Genomic DNA, 22,590 nt, shown 5'->3' with positions numbered 1-22,590 from the left:
ACCTTATAAATACGAAAAGAAATGAGTGAAATAATAATAATAATAATACGGGATTTAGTTTGTATAAACGACTGGAAGAATCCGGTGTTCCAGCCTTATAGATACAGGGGCTAGCTACGCAGAAACTTGCGTAGCGAGAAAACAATTTATCAAGCAATAACAAACTCTCAAAACAAAATCAACTCAAATGAAAAACTTTCAATACACAAATCCACATACATGTTTTTCTCAAGAATTATTTTGAGCGGGAAAAAGATTATAATTGCAAAATATTGACACTTTTCTTTTGTTTGGAGTTAGTGCACAAAGGTTTCTAGACGACTAAAATTGTTCCCTTTATTACTTTTTGCTTTATTTCTACTATGTGTGAATTAGTCGTCTAGCTTGCTAGACTAACACACCAACGAAATACTTTGTTGCTGCTGTTTTTATAAGAACGTCCAAATTTTTTTAAGCCTGCGAGTGTTTATAGCTTTGAGTTTAAGCTTAAAAATGTTTTTAAAAAAAAATTTCCTTTGTCCCAAAGGTCCCAAAGGTCCCAAGGTCCCGAGATGAAGTCATAAATTAAACACAACCGGCCAAATTATCGTCTCCGTTGGCATGAGAAATTCTTCAAATTTTTGTCCCTACTAATAAACCAATCCTCGTGCAAAATGTTGTGCTATTTTTCCCATCCCTAGTGAATTCTCTGACTTGAAAACAAAAGAAGTTAAATCACAGCCATAAAAAATATGGGAATATAAATCCCCATTGAGTTTCAGTCCGTTATTTTTACCCCCCCCCCCACTAGCTGAAAAAATCCTACCGGGTCTTTGAGAAGGACCTATGTAAGTACGGGATGTATTTGTTAACACAGCCAATAGGTGTTTACTTTATTTCACATTCAAGAAATACAATCCATATACAAATTTAATAATATTTTCATGGGAGCGCCTCGAGTCAGGGTCCTATTTAAGACTAATTTACCAACTTTTTGTAGAATTATCTCGCAAGGTTGCATCGATGAGAAAAAAATCTATCGTCTATTAAGCGCTATTGATTTGATTCTTATAAAGTAGATGCTTATAAGAAAATAAATATTATCATATTGTGCACCGTTCCTTGTTTACTTTGTAAAAACTAAAAGGGTATTTTACCCGCTATCAAGCGTTATTGATTTGATTTTAATAAAGTAGATGCTTATAAGAAAAATAAATATGCTCATATTGTGCACCATCCCTTGCTTATTTTGTAAAAGCTAATGACAGAAGGGTATATTACCCGCTATCAAGCGTTATTGATGTGATTCCTAGGGGGTACATGTATATTTTAGGGTGTATTTGGTATTCGCATCTTGGGACCTTGGGACCTTTGGGACCTAGGGGGTGTTTGTATATTGTGGGGTGTATTTGGTATATTCTCATCTCGGGACCTTTGGATCTTCGGGACCAAGGGGTACAAGTATTTTTTGGGGAGATTTTCATCTCGGGACCTCGGGACCTTCGGGACCTAGAGGGTACATGTGTTTTGTGGGGGTGTACAACATAATATCACGAATATAGAACTGGTTCGGTAAAATACACAGGAAGAAATCTTTAGCCGACGTTGTAAAAACTCCAGATCATCCGAAAATGTTAAGAACATCCAAAAGCTTCAAAAATTTTGGATGTTCTTATAAAAAAACTTGAATTTACTTTCGAAAGTCATTATTAAATAAACTCTTTGATAAAGCAGAAAAGTGTAAAGGGATAGAAAAACAAGTTCTCTGATTAGTGTAGCGATCGTTTCTATCGTACAATGTTAAGTAAATAAAATATAAAGGTAAATAAAAGTCCAGAAAAGACTATATAAATCGGACGGTTTCTACATGCTTTGACGATAAAAATGAAGATGTGTTTTCCCTTTTTCACTGCTTACCAGTAAATTAATTTTTTTGAATAGGTAAAAAGTTCTATACCAATGTACGTTAAAAACATTCTTAATACCATTGATTTTGGTAAAACTGGCAGAATTCGTCTAAAATCGACATTAAATTATAATTTTCTTATGCTCGCTTTTTTACTAAAAGATAACGATCGGTCATGATTGTTAAGTTTTCACGTAAACAATTGCTGAGATTTTATCACCAAAGTAAAAGTCTTCCGGTACTTCATCTTTCCACCAGCAATCAACCCAATCATTTGTTACAAACTTCAAATGCTTTCCACGTATTGTTGGATGGAGAAGGAAGAATTTTCCATATTCCATCGTTTCTTCGTTCACACCTTCAAACATTATGTCACAATCTTCTTCTATGATACCTACGTTTTCTTTAAATCCAATATCTAAGTGTTCATGACATTCGAGAAACTCTTTCTTGATAAAAACATACTTTGTTCCATCGAATGGAGACAAAACGTTTTCTTGTTTTCTATTCGTCAAAATCAAACTGATTTCCCGGTACCAGACTTCGTAAGATTCGAAAGCATTTTCTTCCCATTTTTTCCCTTCAAAGAAAGTATCAATTCCCCAAGCTAACTTTTCCACTTTCGTGAAATGCTTCTGAGGTTTTTCTTTTTTGACAGATACGACTTTCTTGGGTTTGACCACATCGTTTGACTGGTTCTTCTTTAACTTCAACTTTTCGATCTCGTTTCGAAGTGTTTGGATTGTCGCGTCTTTTTCTTTCGTCAACGTAACAAGTTTCAGGTTGTGATCATTTACCAAATCCTTGATTTTTGTTTGGTTGGTATTTTCCAAATCTTTAAGTTTCAGGTTGTGATCATTTTCCAAATCTTTGATTTGAAGTTTGAAGTCGTTTTCTTTTCCCAGAATCTCCTGGTCTTTTGTCATCAGTTTCATTTTGCATTCGTTGTCCTTGGCTGCAATCTCCTTGTCTTTCTCGTTCAGTTTTAACGTTGTCTCATCTACCTTAGTTGCAATTTCCTTGTTTTTAATTACAAGCTGTTTTTCCATTTCATTCAGTTTATTTTGAAGCTCGTGGTCGGCTTGAATTTTTTTCGACTCTATCCTATGCGAATGTTTCAAATTAAGCAGCTCCAATTGATGTGTTAAGTTGGCATTTTTCATTTGTGCTTCCATCAATTCTATCTTTGATTCGTAGGTCATTTTTTCGATTTCTTTTCGATGTTCTTCTTTCAATTTTTTGATTTCAACACTATCAGCTTTTTTCGGAGGATTTCTATCATTTGCGCTGTGCGCTAAATTTCTCTCCTCCATTTTATCGAATGATTTAAAACTCCTCAATATTCTGTGTCGCACACACAAGCCTCTCTCTTTTATTAAAATTCCTCATCTAAACCAAACTCAACACAAAGTACACAACAACAAAACATACAATCTCGTATTACAATTTGGCTTCAAAAAAAGCTGCTCAAATATCTTTTTAATTGAAAAGGGGGTTTCTATGACAATACAGTTTTAAAAAGAAATTCTTAGAATTCCTTCTCTTTATCTCGTAATGGTGTTTATTATTAATCAATGAAAATTTCATCTCGAAAATCACAAATCATTGGAAAATATCTTTTGGTGAATCGGAGAAAAATTTGACACACCCGTAAAAAACGAAATACTTTGTTCCTGTTGTTTTTATAAGAACGTCCAAGATTTTTTAAGCCTTCGAGTGTTCATAGCTTTTTGCTCCGGCCTAGGAGCCTTTAATTCTCTCTTCCGACAACAACGGTCAAGACATTTTTTTTTGTTTATCTAATCCGATGATCTATTCCGATTTAATAAAAACGGATTATCTGGATTTCGATAATATTGCGAAAGTATTTAGAAAAAGATGGCTGCCGAAAGTGGGCTTAGCTGCAAATCTTAGTGAAAGATAGTGATCATTTTCATCATTATTCATGATGTTTTGGACCTGATTTATGAGAAGTTTGATGCATACTGGTCTATAACAATGTGGAAAGACTTTGGAGAAATTTTGGCCGTGAATCGTCAGCTGCTCGAGTGCTTAAATCTTGCATATGATGACTAACTTCTCTAGACTAGTTTTTTATGGACGCACAAAACCATAAAACTCTGTAACTTGACAATGGAATGAAACTTTCAAACACACATCCATTGGAATTCGAAAGAGAATACTAAAATTACAACATTACAGTGCAAATTTGAAAACGATCTGAACAGTTTTTGAGGTGTTATGTGATGTGTATGGCTGAAAATTATCCTGTCCTGTTTTGTATTCATCATTTTTTGACTGGGCGACCGTTCCTTTTGATTTTTCAAACCCGACACAGATATTTTACAAACATATCACTATGAGAATTCAATAAAGGATACTAAAACACAATTCCTGTGTAAATTTGAACAAGATTGGAAAAGATTTCACAGTATTTATGGCTGGAAATGATCGTTTTTGGACTTTGTCGTAATTTCATTGCGGCTGGCGACCGTTCCTTTTGATTTTTCAAACCCGACACAAATATTTTACAAACATATCACTATGAGAACTGATGAGAATTCAATAACGGATACTAAAACACAATTCCTGTGTAAATTTGAACAAGATTGTGGACTTTGTACTCAAATCTAATGACTTTTGAGGTTCGGTGAAATGTTGGTGGAATGGCCCTCCCATGTTGCGTAAGATAGTCCCAAGTTGGAGCAGTTGACGGTAATTTCATCGCGGCTGGCGACCGTTCCTTTTGATTTTTCAAACCCGACACAGATATTTTACAAACATATCACTATGAGAATTCAATAAAGGATACTAAAACACAATTCCTGTGTAAATTTGAACAAGATTGGAGAAATTTTCACAGTGTTATGGCTGAAAATGATCGTTTTTGGACATTGTCGTAATTTCATCGCGGCTGGCGACCGTTCCTTTGATTTTTCAAACCCGACACAGATTTTTCACAAACATATCACTATGAGAATTCAGTAAAGGATACTAAAACACAATTACTGTGTAAATTTGAACAAGATCGGAGAAATTTTCACAGTGTTATAACTGAAAATGATATTTTTTGGACTATGTCGTAATTTCATTGGCTGGGGCGGCCGTTCCTTTTGAAGATTTTTCAAACCCGAAACAGGTTTTTTCCAAATATACCACTATTTATTACATACACACTTTTGTACCATTTTATTTGGTTTATCCTACTCTCCCCCAAGTATTATCCCAACAGAAAAAATAATGCTTAGCTAAAAGCCCGTTGCCTCTAATTTAGGCTATTTTTCTCCCCGAAATTTTATCTGGCGACAATCAAATCAAGAGCTTGAAAATATTGACTTCTAAATGTTTATCTCATTTAGCTGCAATTTTGAACTTTTTAGTCGAGGATGAGTGGGCGGGGGGTGGGGTTGGTTCTTTAGGCAAGAAAGTGCATGTGTAATCACTTACTGTCGGGTACTTAATAGCCGTCCCCCCGCTAATTAATTTTTCGAAAATTTTCCACCCAGAACATTCTTATTCCAACCCCCCCGCTTATTAATTTTTGGGAAAATGTTTTTGAAAGTTCCCTTTTTTGTCCTAATTCAGCTTTATTAGCCTCGTTTTCAAAAATTTTCCACCCAGGACCTTTTTATTCCAACCCCCCCCCCCCGCTTATTAAGTTTTGAGATTTTTTCCAACCCCCCCGGCTATTAGGTACCCGAGAGTAGAAGAGCTAAACTTCCAGCTTGTTTATTTATTCGTTAAGATTATCTCTCATACTCGCTCTGCAATAGAATTATTACTTTGCTTTCTGATCTGTTCTGATTAGCAGTTTGTGGGCAACGTTCTAACACAACTAACTCAACAAGCTCATCTTTCACATCTTTTAATCTCTTAAGCCGGAGCTTCCAGCGCAGCTGGTTTATTGAGTTTAAGCTTAAAAATGTTTTTTTTTAATTTCCCTGGTCCCAAAGGTCCCAAGGTCCCGAGATGAGAATATACCAAATACACCCCAAAATATACATACACCCCCTAGGTCCCAAAGGTACCAAGGTCCCGAGATGAAGTCATAAATTAAACACAACCTTCTCACAGACCCAACGGAACCCTTCCCACAAACCCACTGGGAACCCTTCCCACTGGGAAAATCGGCCAAAATATCGTCTCCGGTGGCATGAGAAATTATCTTCAAATTTTTGTCCCTACTAAAAATAATAAAATAAACCAATCCTCATGCACAATGTTGTGATATTTTTCCCTTCCCCAGTGAATTTTCTGACTTGAAAACAAAAGAAGTTAAATTCACAGCCATAAAAAATATGGGAATATAAATCCCCATCGATTTCAGTCCGTTATTTTTACCCCCCCCCTACTAGCTGAAAAAATCCTACCGGGTCTTTGAGAAGGACCTATGTAAGTACGGGATGTATTTGTTAACACAGCCAATAGGTGTTTACTTTATTTCACATTCAAGAAATACAATCCATATACAAATTTAATAAGATTTTCATGGGAGCGCCTCGAGTCAGGGTCCTATCTAAGACTAATTTACAAACTTTTTGTAGAATTATCTCGTAAGGTTGCATCAATGAGAAAAAAATCTATCAAGTCTATCAAGCGCTATTGATTTGATTCTTATAAAGTAGATGCTTATAAGAAAATAAATATGCTCATATTGTGCACTGTTCCTTGTTTACTTTGTAAAAACTTAAAGGGTATTTTACCCGCTATCAAGCGTTATTGATTTGATTTTAATAAAATAGATGCTTATACGAAAAATATATATACTCAAATTATACGCCATCCCTTGTTCACTCAGTAAAAACTAATAACAGAAGGGTGTACTTATTACCCTCTATCAAGCGTTATTAATTTGATTCTTATAATGTAGATTTTTATAAGAAAAATAAATATGCTCCAATTGTGCACTGTTCCTTGTTTACTTTGTAAAAACTAAAAGGGTACAATAAATATGCTCATATTGTGCACCATCCCTTGCTTATTTTGTAAAAACTAATAACAGAAGGGTATATTACCCGCTATCAAGCGTTATTGATGTGATTTCTAGGGGTACATGTATATTGTGGGGTGTATTTGGTATATTCTCATCTCGGGACCTTGGGACCTTTGGGACCTAGGCGGTGTATGTATATTGTGGAGGATATCTCTTTTATCTTTTACTTTCATCTCGGGACCTCGGGACCTTCGGGACCTAGGGGTACAAGTATTTTGTGGAGGTGTACAGCATAATATCACGAATATAGAACTGGTTCGGTAAAATACACAGGAAGAAATCTTTAGCCGACGTTGTAAAAACTCCAGATCATCCGCTTTATGGATACATACTTTGAAAAGACTAATTGAAATTACAGTTGACAGTTGACACTCTAATTCTATTTTCAAGTGGAATTGGATTTTAGTCGAATAAGGTAGTGTATTGAAAAAAGAGCGTCGTTTATGAGAGTTTCTCATTGACGGTGAATTTCAATATTCTCGAATATGGGAGCGTATCGAATAGTAGAGAGTGATTTATGAGAGTTTCTCATTGACGGTGACTTTTAATATTCTCAAATATGGGAGCGTATCGAATAGTAGAGAGTGATTAATGAGAGTTTCTCAATGACGGTGAATTTCAATATTCTCGAATATGGGAGCGTATCGAATAGTAGAGAGTGATTAATGAGAGTTTCTCATTGACGGTGAATTTCAATATTCTCGAATATGGGAGCGTATCGAATAGTAGAGAGTGATTTATGAGAGTTTCTTATTGACGGTGACTTTTAATATCATCGAATAATGGAGCGTAACGAACAATAGTAGAGCGTCGTTTACGAGAGTTTCTCATTGATGGTGACTTTCAATATTATCGAATAATGGAGTGTATCGAATATGGTAGAGAGCGTTTATGTGTTTCTCATTGACGGTGACTTTTAATATTCTTGAATATAGGAGGAGCGTATCGATTAGTAGAGAGTGATTTATGAGAGTTTCCTATTGACGGTGACTTTTAATATTCTCGAATATGGGAGTGTATCGAATATGGTACTATGGTAGAGAGTGATTTATGAGAGTTCCCCATTGACGGTGACTTTTAATATTCTCGAATATGGGAGCGTATCGAATAGTAGAGAATGATTTATGAGAGTTTCTCATTGACGGTGACTTTTAATATTCTCGAATAAGGGAGCGTATCGAATATGGCAGAGAGTGATTTATGAGAGTTTCTCATTGACGGTGACTTTCAATATTATCGAATAATGGAGCGTATCGAATTAAAGTAGTCCAAAAAATGAGAGAGCGTCAACTGTACTAAACCACTTACTTTCAAATCTCCATCTTCATAAACATTATACCATTCCGTGTTTTCTGCTTCCACTTGTTCCTGTATTAACACTAGATTCTCTTTCACTTTCGTTTCCAGCATTTTACTGTATTTGTGTTTGGGTGCACTCATGATCTCCGAGGTGGGTTTGGGCGGTGGGATATTCTCTTTATCGATATTGTCCTGTAAATGTAAATGAGGAAAAGGTTCATTTATTTCTTGCAATACATTAATTGGGTTGAATTTCGTGTGGATTCATTTGCGCGTGTTTCGGTTTCACGAAATCAATTTGATTTATAGCTTTTTATGCTATTATCGGAATTAATACGACGTGAATGTTTTCAAAACGTCGATTCACGAAATCGAATCCAAAGTATTTAGTGAATTATCACATTCGCAAAATTTAATCTCGCAAAAATCAAACCGATCAAAGCAATATTACAATACACAGACACAAGATAGGTGGCAGGAATAAATGGATTTAAAGAGAGTCGCAACTATAATATTACTACATACTTATTATAATAAAAACTGAGGATTTTAAAAATAATTTTTTTAAGCGGAGGTAAATTCACATTATGCAAATATAGCTGGCTCAAATAAAAGACTGTAAAATTTAATTCAAAAAGAATACCATAAAGCAATGACGTGTTTTTTGAACTAAATAGCGAATCGAATTACAAGAATTGAAAAAGCAAAGGAGTTCACAGTTTATGCTTGATGGTAATATTTAGTAGGACCCGATTTTACCTAGCCCGGGGTCCACTTAAAGCTTTTTTTATAGACTGGATGGCGCGATTAAGTGGCCCGGTAGTATATGGTAATATGCTTTTGCTTAGGCGGACTGTAAAACAGTCCGCCAGATTTTCGTTGTTTTTGGAAGGTAAAAGCAGTATGAAGCAAAGTTTTTATTTGAAAATAAGGGATTGCAAATCTGTTATTCATGTTTGTTTCTCATTTTTTATTATATCTTTCAACTCCAAGTGGTTTTATCATTATTTGGATTTTTATAAACATTTTTCTCTCAAAATGGCGACCTGGCCAAACGCTTCTAGTTTACTTCACTGGACTCAGCGTCATAAAAAATTATCAAAAAGCAAAGTTCAGCCGAAAGTAGACTCTAGTCTAGATTTTACCGGTGTCACAAAAAAATTTAACTCCCCAAAATAATGACTCCCCGGTCATAATAAACTAGTAAATAGTGACTCCCCACCTCAAAATAAACTAGTAAATGGAGACTCCCTAGAGTTGCTATTTCCTAGGAAATCTTGACCCCCTTTGGTTTAAAATGACTCCCGTCTATTATCTATGACAAAATTATTTGAAAATTCATTTGGCTATCCAGGGCTAACTCTACAGATCCCCGTAATATAAATACTCCATCTAAGGGCAACATTTCCTTCAAAGATTTTTAATATAGCTCAAAATTTATATACTTAAGACCTGCTGTATATGTATACATCCCTCTTTGTAAAAGATCATGCTACAAAATATCGAAAATACTGACGAGAAGCCGGATGAGGAATAAACGTTTAAACTTTGTGTCTACCGAAAATTACGTGAAAATTTGTTCAGCGGAATACCATACACTTTAAAATTCTTAAAAGTCCCTTGAAAAATGAAAGAATTTTGGCAAAAGGTGGGTGTCAACGACGAAAATCAGCTCTGCAAAAAATTCTTATTTCATAGCCTTGAACGGCCTTGAACGAGAAAAGTAACGAATTAGCAAATTTGAGCATCTCAAAGCAATTCTCAAGAGGTTTAAAATCTGAAAAACAGGGGACAATAGAAATCAACGAGAGAATGCGCTTGCCACAATGATCTTTTAGAAGAAATATAATACAGTGAACATTTCGTTCGGCCATGTTTTGATTCCCGTTTGAATCATTCCAAACATTCGATCGAACAGCACTGCAATGACTTCAGTTCTTGACTACTTTGGGGGGGTCATGATAAACTAGTTTATCTTGACTCCCTCAGCTTTTTTACGGGGAGTCATTATTTACTAAGTGAGTCATTATTTCCTAGTTTATTTTAACTGGGAGGGTCAACATTTACAGGGAGTTAAAATAATCCGCTACACCGGACTAAAGACTAGACTCTGAGATTCCCCTTAGAAATTCAGTTAATTTAAAATGAGTTTACAGTAGAAAGAATTGAGAGTCTAAGGAGCTAATAAGGAGCTAATATTAAATTTGGCTGTCAGTTATGAAAAGGCGGAGAAAAGGGCGTTTTCTATTTCACAGCAAAGATGATTTGCGAGATTTTGTGACTAATGATTCGAGCGAAAGGTTAAGAATAATTTATTTGAGACATTCTCTACTGTGATGAGTAATGACAAGAGCTTTGATATTTTGTATAATGTTTCACATTATTTTTATCTTCAGTTGATGTACAATCATGGACAAAAGGTTTGTAGACTTCAATATCGAAGTTCAAAAACAAGTTCCCAAGAGGTTCTGGGTGCTTTCAAAGTCACACACTGCAGACTAACCACAAGGACTAACCACAAGGGCTAAGATTAACTGGCTTACACCAGTATCAAAACGCTGATTTTTTGCTTGTGGTTCCCTCAAAAGCAATTCAAAAGCAATGCAACGACTTCAAAAGTGTTTTTCTTAACATTGAAGAGTCATTTTGCTCTATTTCTCATCATTTTTCACTGAAATTTCATTTGTCTACAACCTTTTGTCCATGATTGTACCAATGTAGAGCAGGGAGAAAGAACACAATCATTTTTACAGTACACTCTACTTGTTTATTTGGATTTCTATTCGAACTAATTCCGAGTTCTCGTCAAGGAGAAACCTTTATTAAATTACTCTGTATTTCGAACAAAAATTACATTCCCCGTTCAAGTTCGAATTAGCGAGAGTCTACTGTAGCATTAAAATCTGAATGTGAATCTTAACCATTAGTAAATTAAAAGCTCGATTATAATATGGAATGCTGCGACCTTAGTGTACAAAATGATACAGTGGATTTTTCCTTATTCGAATCTTTCTATAATTCAAACTAATCCTAGCCCCCGTCAAGTGTAAACTCTCTATGCTTTCTAAAACCCTAATCAATCCGTATTCGATTTCGAAGTAGCCCACTGTAGTTTTACTAATCCTTCCCAAAAAGTTCCCCAAAATTAATACTTTTCCTTTAAACACGCCGTTCGGTTAAGAGCAGTTTAATTTTCGCGGTTTTTCCCTTTTTTGGACAAATTTCTTTCATTTTCCTGGGGATTTTTCAAATTTTTCGATAAAATTGGAAAAAATTATATTTTGCGGGTTCAAATTTTCGCAGTTTATTGCTATTGGCAAAAATTAAAACGCTAAAATTAATTTCCGCGAAAATTAGTTCAAATAAGGTAGTCAAGTATGGTGCGATAGTACATACCAAATCGTCATCATTTTCATCTTCAACGTCCAGTGCTGTATCAACTGCATCGAAAAATTGTTCCTCGTTCAACTTCATGTTCGGTCCTTCCTGAAAAAAAGCAATGTAAACTTCAATCATTTGTTTATAGTGATAGAAACACTGAAACGTCAAGAAAATATAACGTTGGCATTTCTTATCAGAAGAACATAGATGTAAGAGTATTGTCTTACTTCTATTATCTGAACTCCTATAATCATATCTACGATTTGAAATCATTCGACCTCCTATTAGCTTAGTTAGAGCTCTCATGCAATTCGAACAGATCTGGTCCCATGAGAATAGGTGAATAACACGAGTCAAAAGTATCGACAGGAAGGCCATTCAAATTTACATCTGCAATATGCAATTTTAAGTGTTTCACTATACCAAAACAAGTCTGTAGGAAAGGAATTTCTCAGTTGAAATTTTCAACTCACTTGTTGTTAGTAAATATCATTCGGTATCGGAAATGAAAGATTATATTGGCTCATTTTTATCCAATGAAATTGCTTCATTCCCTTTCGAAACTTTTAAGTTGATATTAGCCAATAGAGTCAGCTTAACTTGTAAAAAATCAGATGTCTTCTGATCCAATAAAAAAAGATTTTACCATAAAATCTGGTCCGCTGAATTGATTGTCTGCCATATCGATTGATGGTTTATCTTTCAGCTGCTCTTTCAACTTTCTGATTTTCTCTTGCTCCTGAAAGATATGTCCGTTCGTTTACACTATCTTTGTGATGCTTAACCCTGCCTTTTTTTTGGAAAAATTGTAAGCTCTGTTAGGTGTAACAATCAGAATGTGTAAAAGCTTAAACTGTCTTTAACATGTTTGCACAAAAAAACTTACTCAAAACCACGTTCATAAATTTCAGTTCTGTATTTTTCGAAAACGAAATAAAGCTATTTAATTGGTCAATTTTTGGAATAACGTCATTTTCTATAAATAATAGCTTTCTTTCTTATCTATTTTTCGAAACAAAAGAACGACAACATTCGAACACTTGGCTGGTATAAAAGTACTGAATGTAGGCCCACTATCCCGTAGTTAGCACAAACTACACCCCTAGTCAGAAAAATATGCATTCATTTGAATAAAAAAAATTCCAAGTTTCCATTATATATATACCCTTTCTAGTTTCCTTTTCCATTGCTCCTCTCTTTTGGTCATGAGATCGATACAATGTGACAACACTTGGATGACACCAGCTGTGGTTGCTTTGAACGTGATCGCCTCACCACGGAAATCAATTGCATGAGATGGATTGGCGGTGGTGGTGGATCCACCCCTGATAAAAGAGGAAGGCGTTGGAGTGGCAGCCATGTCATCTATGTCTTGAAAAAGAAAATTTAACATAATTGGAGACTTTTAAAATATAATTGTGTCACCAACAGCCTTAGAAGTTGACAGGTTTGCTGTTGCAAAAAGGCATTTGGTCAGAAATATGTGACGTCGCCGTCAAAATATGCGGCCCCTTAAAATGTTGGTTGGTGTACTCCAAAATAAAGATATCCAGTTTGACGTCCACTACATTTTATACAGTATGTTTAAAGCAATAAACTTAAGAAATAGATGACCGAGAAATGTATCAACATATTATCTAAACAATTCTATTGATATTGATACTTATTTCGGTAATTTTCTCAGAGAAACAAATGATTGTTCTATTTCCAATTAATCAACAAAGAATAAGTGCACCAAAACAAAAAGATTTAGTCCTGTTAAACTAAGCTAGAACTAACCTGTAAAAAATCGAAGAAATAATAAATTCATAAAAACCTTCATCTTCTTCTTCTAAGTCGAGTTTCTGTGTCGAGTTGTTCCCTGCATTCCCATCTGCACATGAATCAAAATATGTTTGCAATGTATCTGTTTGTCTACACAAGATATCACGGAACGTTTCCATCTCCATCAACTTTTCACGAAGACCAGCCGACTTCTAAATGGAGGAGTAGTGCATAGTATTTTAGTAAAAAATATACAGGTTGCAAAATTAAAGTCTGAAGACAAATCACGCTTTTACTCTTATTTTATTATTATTATTACTTTTATCTTTATGTGCTTCTTACATGACATTTATTGCTGATTTGGGGGCCGTCCACATAGTACGTACGCACTAAAATGTCGATGACCCTCCCCTTCCCCCGTACGCAAGCATACGCTTTTGAGAAGACTCCCCCTCCCCCCTTAGTGCGTACGTATTATGTGGACGGCCCCTTGGTTCGAATTTATTGACACTAATAAAGTTATCAGCTGTAAGTTGTAAAGCAAGCAACATGGGAATAAAATCACGTGAATTTTTTCGAGTAATCACATGTTTTGACAGCATTGATATAATTTTGCAACCAGTGTATTAAGAAACAGTAGTATTGCAGTACAGTAAACATTCGCTTATTGGAACTTCTGTTATTCGAATTTTTCTATAATTCGAACTTATTCCGAGTCCCCGTTCAAGAAGAAACTATATTAAAATACTTTCTATAATTCGAATCTCTCTGTAATTCGAAAAAATAAGATTTCATCACTCGATTTCGAATTAGCATGAGTCAATTGTATTATAGTAGCGTAAGACGGAGGCTCGTATAAAAAAATAAGATGCAGAGGTTTAGCAGTCTCTAAATGGTAGCCACTTCAAACATTACAAGATAAGATTATACCATAGCCCGTATAAAAATTCCCGGTCTGGAATCCTTTTGTTTCTTTCCATTGTTTCTTACTTTGCGTTGATAAATTAGTTTGTTTGGTTCACTTTTTGGTCATGTGATTAAATCTTAAACCAATCCCATGAGGAGTACTTGGTAACGTGGTCAAAAACTGAGCAAATTCTGAGCATTTTCGTCTTTTGATAATAACAAAGGAAAAAGCTGACAAAAAGGTAAAACAGTAAGAAAGCTTCCAGACCAGTGTTTTTTATAAGGATTATGATTATACCATATCTATGCTTACTATCTAAAAAGAGTCTAATTTACGAGATAGTGAAAAAAGCGGCTAAATTGAGTCCTCGCATTTGGTTGGAAGCCCCGAAGAGGCTAGAGATGAATCTTCAACCTTTCTCAAGTAAGAAAAAGTGATGCCTTATAATTGTCCCGCATTTAGAGATTTTGTTTGAAAAACACACGGGCCACACGGGTCACGTGTCCTGGATGGGAAATGAGTAGCTTCATTTCCGACCCAGGAGTTTCGGATCTAGCTCGGATCCTTTGGGGCTTTGAAATCAATGAGGCCTCGAGCCTTAGCAACCTGGTTGCTTGAAAAGAAGAAAATGTGTTCACTTACTTGGAATGAAGAAGAGGAACGTAAACTTGGTTGTGATGAAAGAGAAAGAGTAGAGACAGCTTTCGGTAAATGTGGTTCTGAACCATATCCTGATTCTGCTTGCTGAAAATCAAAAGAACAATTCAATGTTTTAACAGGGGTTTGAGAGAGTCTTCTTTCGCACCCTCTGGTTTGAATCAGTTTTTACTATGGTGATTGAGAATTGGTTCTTATTCATATCACTTCAATATAGGACATGTGAAAACCTGCCCTTTTCTTTACGCTGTAAGGGTCCGATATTAAAAGCCTATAAAGAGACCTCCAAGCGGTTTTCGTGATGGCGTGATATGATAAAGAATTTTTTCTAGTGTGATTACGTAATTTGGAAATCTTTTCTTCGTGATTGCGTGATAAGAGGTCAAAGCGTGATCGTGATTTGAAAGATTTTTTGCCGTGATACGTGATTTGGACTTTTTCAACGGGATGCATGATTAACAAAATTTTTTGCTGATTTTCGTGATCGTGATTGAAGACAAAAATTGCGTGATATCGTGATCAGACTTATCACTGTGGGGGGGGACTCTAGAAAAAGGCAAGCAAAAAAAAGATTAATGAACTCTTAAACTGGCTGAATGGACTTGGACATTCTAAGGTTTGTCTTTTACTACCATGATCCTAAGGTTTCAGTTTTTCAGGAACATGCAGCAGATCATGTTATCGATTTGAATAATATATGAGGTACATGAATTAAACCACATTCTCGTTGCAGTTGCTGCCATGTGGTAGAAGGATTATAAATAGGAAATTCATGGCATACATACGTCAGCAGTTTACACATGTATTCATTGTTCTTTTTCATAATAAATAAAATGATGTTTTATAAAAGAACGAGGTGATTTCAATGTTGTTGATATACTGGTAGGTCTACTCAAGATTCCATGATTCTTAACTAGAACTAGAGTGGAATTTTCAACCTTACTCAAGAGAGAAAATTTGAAGCCTTAATATTTGAATGTATAGCACTATGTTTGTTTGTATATTTTCCTAAATAAGACCCCTGATCATCTATTTTTACATTGTACCAAATGTTGTTTTCGTTTATCTAACGTTAAGGGTGTCTTTCAACGTTTACCAGGCTGCATCATTTGAGGCGTGTGATAGCACGCACACACCTCCACACACACCTAAAATCTTTGAGGAGAGTGATTAATCACACACCATAAATTTGGATTTTACTACTTAAAGTTATGCATAGCACTCCTTATCACACGCCTAAAGTACTTTTTAGGAGTGCGATTGACCACACGCCTGGAATTTTCAAATGACAAAGCCTGGTTTACGGTACAGTTAAAACAATTTAAAAGTTCACTCAACAATCACGCGGCAAAATTCTGATAGTGTGCGCGGTACAGCTACTTTGAAAAAAGACAGAGATTTTTTAGCCAGCCAGCTTATTTAATCTATCCAATTATTCGAAAATTTCAATTTTCAGCGAAAATGTTTCCATTTGATTGTAGAGCGAACTTGTGGATTGTTAACGTTAAGTACAGTATTTGTAACAAGTTCCATTGTCTCAATCTACTTTATTTCAGATCGAACTTATGAAACAATAATAAAAACAAGAGGAGATGCCCAACTTAACCAGTGATGACTGCAAAACAGTTTACAGTACCAGATTCACATTAACCAAACCTCAAAGATGGATTTTCCTAACCTATGCTATCATTGTTCATGGAGTGTTAAATTTTGTTTTGAATACTCTGGTGATTGTGACACTGGTGAAAACGAAACAATATCGATCTCCAATTATGAGGATCGTGTTATATATGAGTATTTGTGATGTTTGTTTATCGTTCACTTCAGCTGCAAGTTATATTCTGATCTTGATAGATTTTCATGATCATCAATTATGCTGATTAGAAATGACTTTACAGTTTTTGATCATGTTTTTATGTCATGTATCAGCATTCTTCATTGCATTGATTGCCTTTGATCGATATGCCAGGATTAAATATTTACTTCTTTACAAAATCAAAATGTCTAAAGAAAGTATAAATCGTTTAACATCGTTTCTGATAGGTTTAGCCCTTTTCAATGCTGGTTTAATCACTATTGGTACGAAATTGAAAATGTATAAGATATTCTCATTGATGATTTTCTCTATAGATGGCTTGGTGCTTTTAGTCATGGTAGGCCTAAACATAATGGCTGTCAGAGCTATGAATCGACATTGCTCGGAAATGAAATCAACATTCAAAGACAACCAAAACACATCCGCACATTTAGATGGTGTTAGAATGAACATAGTCGCGTTAACTAAAGGAATACTATATACCGTGTGTGTTCTGTATGGGATTTTCGTGGTCCTAACGTTAATTCACCTGTTCACATATGACAGAACGGAGACATTGTACTGGCGAAATATTCTTGAATTCTGGCTATTCTTGGGATACATGTTAGGGCCAAGCAATTCGACTGTTAATGCTATCATATTCATTAGATTTAACAGGGAATGTCACAAGATGATACGTAAACTATTTTGGTGGAAAAAGAAGAACACATATATTGTATCAAATAAAGAAACAAGTTCTGCACCAACGGCCTCATCAACGGAGTGTTTTACGACAACGGGCAGTTAAACAATGTACTTTATTATTGATGGAAAATTGACGAGCATAAAGAAATTTCATTTCTAACCAAACTTTTGTCTCTGTCCAACGAACAAATATATACATAAAATATAATAATTTTTTAATAAACATTTTTCGCCGATGATGTTTTTACCGATAAGGATTTAGATTATTTAATTATCAGTGTATGCATTTTTTTCAAGTTTTGACAGTTTACTGGATTTGGCTGTAGCTATAGGTTTTGGAAATGGCTTGAATGTTTTATATAGCACAATTCAAAGCAAAATTTTGGATACTTTTAAGTGACTTGAAATTCGTGATGGGCAGGGAAGGGTACAGGGTTTTTAAGGAATCCACCTTATTTAGGTATCATTAATACAACCCATTGAATATTTTTTATGTTTAGACTGCTTTAGGCATTAAAAAAATTCTGCAATTTTCAGCTTTCTATCACGAAGTTAAAGAAATGAACAAAGCAATTCAAAAACCTTTTGCCTCAAATTTGCAAAATTTATAGAGAGTTAATATTTTGTAAATTTTGTAATTCAACCTCCTGAAAGTTTATACCCATAAAGTACAAAATGGAAAATGATGGCAATAGGTTGGAAGCAGTATTATATCCTCAATTGGTATGTAGCGTAAGTTGAGTTTGCTACCTTAATTCAAAAGGGGCCTAAGTCCAGGTACCCCCTAAATCCATTTTTATGAAATTCGAAAACTTTGGTTTTTCTCAATCTCTGACTCATTTGCTCTCTTTTGATGTATATGACAAGTAGTTTTTAAAGTTAAAAAGGCTGAAAACTTTATACTGAAGCTCTGATAAAAGTGATGTTAAAATTCAAAAGAGGCCTATAAAGTCCATCATTATTTTACAATAAAAGGGTCTAAGTCCACAAAAATAAGTTTGTTAAGTTTAGGCCTAAGTCCAATTGAATTGTAAATGGGCCTAAGTCCATGCATCCTAAAAAGTTTAATTGAGTTTTTCTTTATTTTACTTAACAAGATTGTCTTTTCTCTTTATCTTGAATCTAGGTGTAAGTGGCTTTATTTTGGAATGTCATAGATGCAGGTTTTGAACTTTAAAAGGCAGAAATTAACCCTCACACGTTTTTCAAAATTCATGTTTAATTCAAAAAAGGCCTAAGTCCACTCGGCGAGATTTACTAAGTTGCACCTGTTACGTACAAAAATATCTACTTTCCAAACGAATGCCCTTTCATTAGAAAATCAACTTATAGCTATGGCTTTCAGAAAACATTTACTTCAAAGCTTTACCATCAAAAATGGTTTTAGAATCAAGGAAAAACTTTAATTTCAATTTTCTCAAAATGACCAAAATGGACTTAGGCCCCTTTTGAACTAAGGCTCACAGGACTTAGGCCTCTTTTAAATTAAGGTAGCGAGTTGGTCTAGTGTCGACATCCCTCATCTAATTCCGCCATCCTTCTTTTTAGTGATAGGAATTTTTAAAGGAAGAATAATCATAATAAAAAGTTATAAAAAAAAGTTTCTGCTTTGGCTGCCAAGCTGAGAAATCTAGTTTCAATCAATGATTCCGACCTTCCTTTTAATCCTATCTCTAAAGAAGAGTGATGGAATTAGAAGAGTGATATCAATATTAGACTAACTTAGAATAAGGTATGAAACAAAAGAATGTGCAACCAAATCAAAAACAGAAAAAAATACATTCAAAATAAAACCTACTTTTGCGCTTTCAAGGATTTCAACCCAGTTTTGTTTTTCTGTTGGCTCATCAGCTCGAAGGTAGTACACACAATCACCAACATTAACATCAAATCTGCAGTTGTCAAATTCATGAACCTATAATGAAACATAGGATGATAAAAAACCCAACAGTATAATTATTGTCATTTCGATTAAAATGTCAAATTCATGAACCTATAATGAAACATGGGATGATAAAACCCAACAGTATAATTATTGTCATTGCGATTAAAATGTCAAATTCGTGAACCTATAATGAAACATGGGATGATAGAACCCAACAGTATAATTATTGTCATTGCGATTAAAATGTCAAATTCATGAACCTATAATGAAACATGGGATGATAGAACCCAACAGTATAATTATTGTCATTTCGATCAAAATATTGTTGATATCAAATTTTTAAGAAAAAGGTCTTAAATTACTAAAGATATTGTTCCTATAAACCTTAGGAATCAGAATTAAAGTCGAATTGGGTATCTCACAAAAAATGCTAATAGATGTGTAATGGGTAATTAAGAATGATGATTTGAGCTATATAAGGTTTTAGGTCTATTCGTATATTTGAGCTTTTTTGCGGAGTTGCTTAGAGATCTATCTTAATTATTTTCTACCAAAACTGAACAGGCTTTTTATGTTTCATTTAATTATTTTTTTATATACAACAAAAATAAAAAATGAGATATAAATTTCGAGGCTGAACGACCGTCAGATTTATATTTAAAATGTGAAGAATTTATATTCTTAAAGAATTGTTTACCTCAATTGAAGCTTTGGCAACACTGACAGATCCTCTGCAGCCATAACCAGTATCAAATTTACTCTTATAATACGATAATGTACCATCTTGTAGTGTCAGAAACCGTGATTGCCAACCGTGTAAATAGTTGGTCCATTTCGATAGGGTCCCTTCATATGAGATTTCATGAACAGGGGATGCATTAATAGCATCATCTATATCATTATCATCATCAGAAAAACTGGTCAAGAAATCTGATTGATTAGAGACACTCATCTTTTTTTATATTTTAAAACACTCTGATTCTATGAGAAAATGAAATTGAGAGTTCTATGGAATGTTATAAACAGTTTTCAGAGCAAAGAAACCCTATATTTTACCAAGCAATTTGAAATACAAATAAATGGAATGAATGAAATGGCTTTGGAATGTTACCCAATATTCATAACAAACCATACAAAAGTTGTATTACTGAGTCTAGTATTCACATTGAATTTGAAAGATCTTCTATGTATATAGCGTTTTTTTGCAAACTTCAAAAAACTGACTTTTGTCCTGCTCTTGCAGTCTAAACTTAAACTCCTATATCAGGATTAGAAACTAGGCTAGTCTTACCACTTTTATCTTTTCCTTTACAACAACACAATGCTGACAAGTTGACACAACACATTGACAATTAATCCCTGACTGAGAGAAGTTTATATCGAAATCTGCAACAAAAAACGAAAGTGGTCTCTTCTACTGATTGTTTCCCAGCTCCTTTGCAGCTGTTCATCAAATTTCCACCAATGAGGTTGCAAGATTTCAAACGGCCCTTCTTTCTGGCACCGGTGACCTTTCAGTGCCTTGCCCGACAGGCAGCTGTAAAATCACACCCTTTATACATTTGGTTCAATCCGTGATCTATGGCTTAGATTTTTTCTCATCTTCAATTTACTGGAGAAAGCGGGAATTTGATGCAAGACTAAATCAGTCAGGACCTCCTTGGTCTTTTTTAACATTAGTTCGGATAGAATAAAAACATACCTTATCAACACAACCAAACCTTCTGTCTTGCGTTTACTCTTTCCTTCCCAACAACTTTCGTTTTTGCTTATATGTAGGTTTTAAAATCCACAAGTAATGAACCTCTTATAGCCTTATCTGAATAAATCTGGTTGAAAACCATCTGTCAGGTTTCATTCCGTATGTTTTTTATCCATGTGGTGAACCGGTTTCCCCGATTTCCCAATAATTAAAAATTGGAACTTTCCAGTGGGAGCAATTGGGCGTACCGCCATCGCAAAATATTTTTTGTGAAAATTTACCGTATTCCAACGCTAATATAATCTAGATAGGAAACAAATATTAAATTTGATTCTTTTTTTGCTCATATTTCTAAGTTTCAAGATAAAAAGAACTATCTACAAATTATTTTCTTTAACGGGCGTTGAATCGACATTGACATATTTAATGATGTCATAATCAATGTCGTGCATATTTTCTCAGCGCCGTGCATATTTTGTCAACATCCTTTTCATTGAATAAATACCACTAAAATATACAAGATAAGTAAACATAAATTTATCGCCCGCGAGCACGGCTTAGCTAAGCGCATCTCTCTCATTCATTATCTAAGAATTGAAGTGGGCGTAGACTACTGCGCGGTCTGATAGCGAACAAAGGTTTTTTGAAGATATTTTCAGTTATAATCCAAGGTACAGTAGATCAAACTAAACATAGAAAGGGGGTATTTTTTAGTGCTCTATACAATCAGTATTTTTTTTGAATTCTATGTTTAGATTTTTCTACCCAGCCCTGTTGTTATGTACGCGCGCCCTGTTGCTAAGACCTTTACTTGAAATCGAAAGTGAAACCAAAATAATTTAGCGCACACTGCCGTTTGCGTAATATCGATAAAGTGAAATGAGGTCCTGACTGAGTTAGATTGTCAACAAAGTGCCGTAAAAAATCATTGAATAAAAGGAGAACTTAAAATCTTAAATATTTTCATTTTGAAGAATAAGTGCAAAAAAGTGAAACATAGAAAAGTTTCATTTTTTCATTGCATTAATTGAAATGCCCGGGGGATTTGGAAAATTTTCTATGTTTAGTTTTTTGTACAAACCCCTGTAACTATGGGAGAGCACCCCATTGCTAAGATGTTGGCTTGAAATCAAAAATGAAACCACTCAAAACGAAAGTAAAATTGGCCCGTTCCTGTACTCAAAATACCGTAATCTTGATATACAAGTTTAAGTCTATACTGTCTTGCTGGACTTAAGTGCTTGCGTGCAGCATTAGGTATATATAAGTCCAAATATACGTTTCTCATACATTTTAGAAAGGTTAGGGCTATACTGTTTAAAAGCATACTCTTGGTGTCAAGATGGATATCCTTGATATGATCAAAAAGGAGAATGAACTGGTTTGGTCATATCGCAAGAAGAGACCCCAATATCAACTATGTGCAAAAAGACGTGCACAATTAGGCTTATAAGTTATAATAAGCGTGATTTTAAAAGAAAAAAAGACATCGAACGAATGGACGTCTCCCTCTAAACCAGAGCAATCATCTAATCCATGGAAGTCTGGAAGACACAGAGGGATCCCACTTCTTACTGCTGAGTGCCATGTCCGTGACAGAGAAAAGTGGAAAGAGTT

General features: G+C 34.7%; 2 protein-coding genes across 2 annotated transcripts in view; both read right to left on the bottom strand.

The window, feature by feature from the left end:
* The window catches only part of LOC136815704 (ceramide transfer protein-like), a 35,815-nt gene extending 15,540 nt beyond the window's left edge, over positions 1-20,275 (bottom strand). Inside the window, exons 1-8 of the mRNA XM_067072145.1 lie at positions 19,969-20,275; positions 19,185-19,301; positions 14,872-14,973; positions 13,375-13,534; positions 12,724-12,929; positions 12,205-12,297; positions 11,574-11,663; positions 8,187-8,369 (exon numbers count right to left, since the gene is read on the bottom strand). Coding sequence (XP_066928246.1) covers positions 8,187-8,369; positions 11,574-11,663; positions 12,205-12,297; positions 12,724-12,929; positions 13,375-13,534; positions 14,872-14,973; positions 19,185-19,301; positions 19,969-20,223 — 1,206 coding nt within the window. The 5' untranslated portion in view covers positions 20,224-20,275. The remainder of the gene's footprint in view (positions 1-8,186; positions 8,370-11,573; positions 11,664-12,204; positions 12,298-12,723; positions 12,930-13,374; positions 13,535-14,871; positions 14,974-19,184; positions 19,302-19,968) is intronic.
* On the bottom strand, positions 2,068-3,198 carry LOC136815726 (coiled-coil domain-containing protein 89-like). Its single transcript, XM_067072172.1, has one exon. It carries the CDS (start codon positions 3,196-3,198, stop codon positions 2,068-2,070), a length of 1,131 nt encoding a protein of 376 aa, XP_066928273.1.
* Positions 20,276-22,590: the final 2,315 nt, after the last annotated feature.

The sequence above is a fragment of the Clytia hemisphaerica genome, unplaced genomic scaffold, assembly GCF_902728285.1.
Source record: "Clytia hemisphaerica strain Z4C2 unplaced genomic scaffold, Clytia hemisphaerica genome assembly, whole genome shotgun sequence".
NCBI classification, from domain to species: Eukaryota; Metazoa; Cnidaria; class Hydrozoa; order Leptothecata; family Clytiidae; genus Clytia; species Clytia hemisphaerica.
Note: the sequence above shows the minus strand (reverse complement) of the source record. Positions and strands in the feature narration are given on the sequence as shown.

Bases quoted from the DNA above. Each gene is read 5' to 3' on its own strand.
- LOC136815726 (XM_067072172.1), bottom strand. From the start codon at position 3,198: ATGGAGGAGAGAAATTTAGCGCACAGCGCAAATGATAGAAATCCTCCG.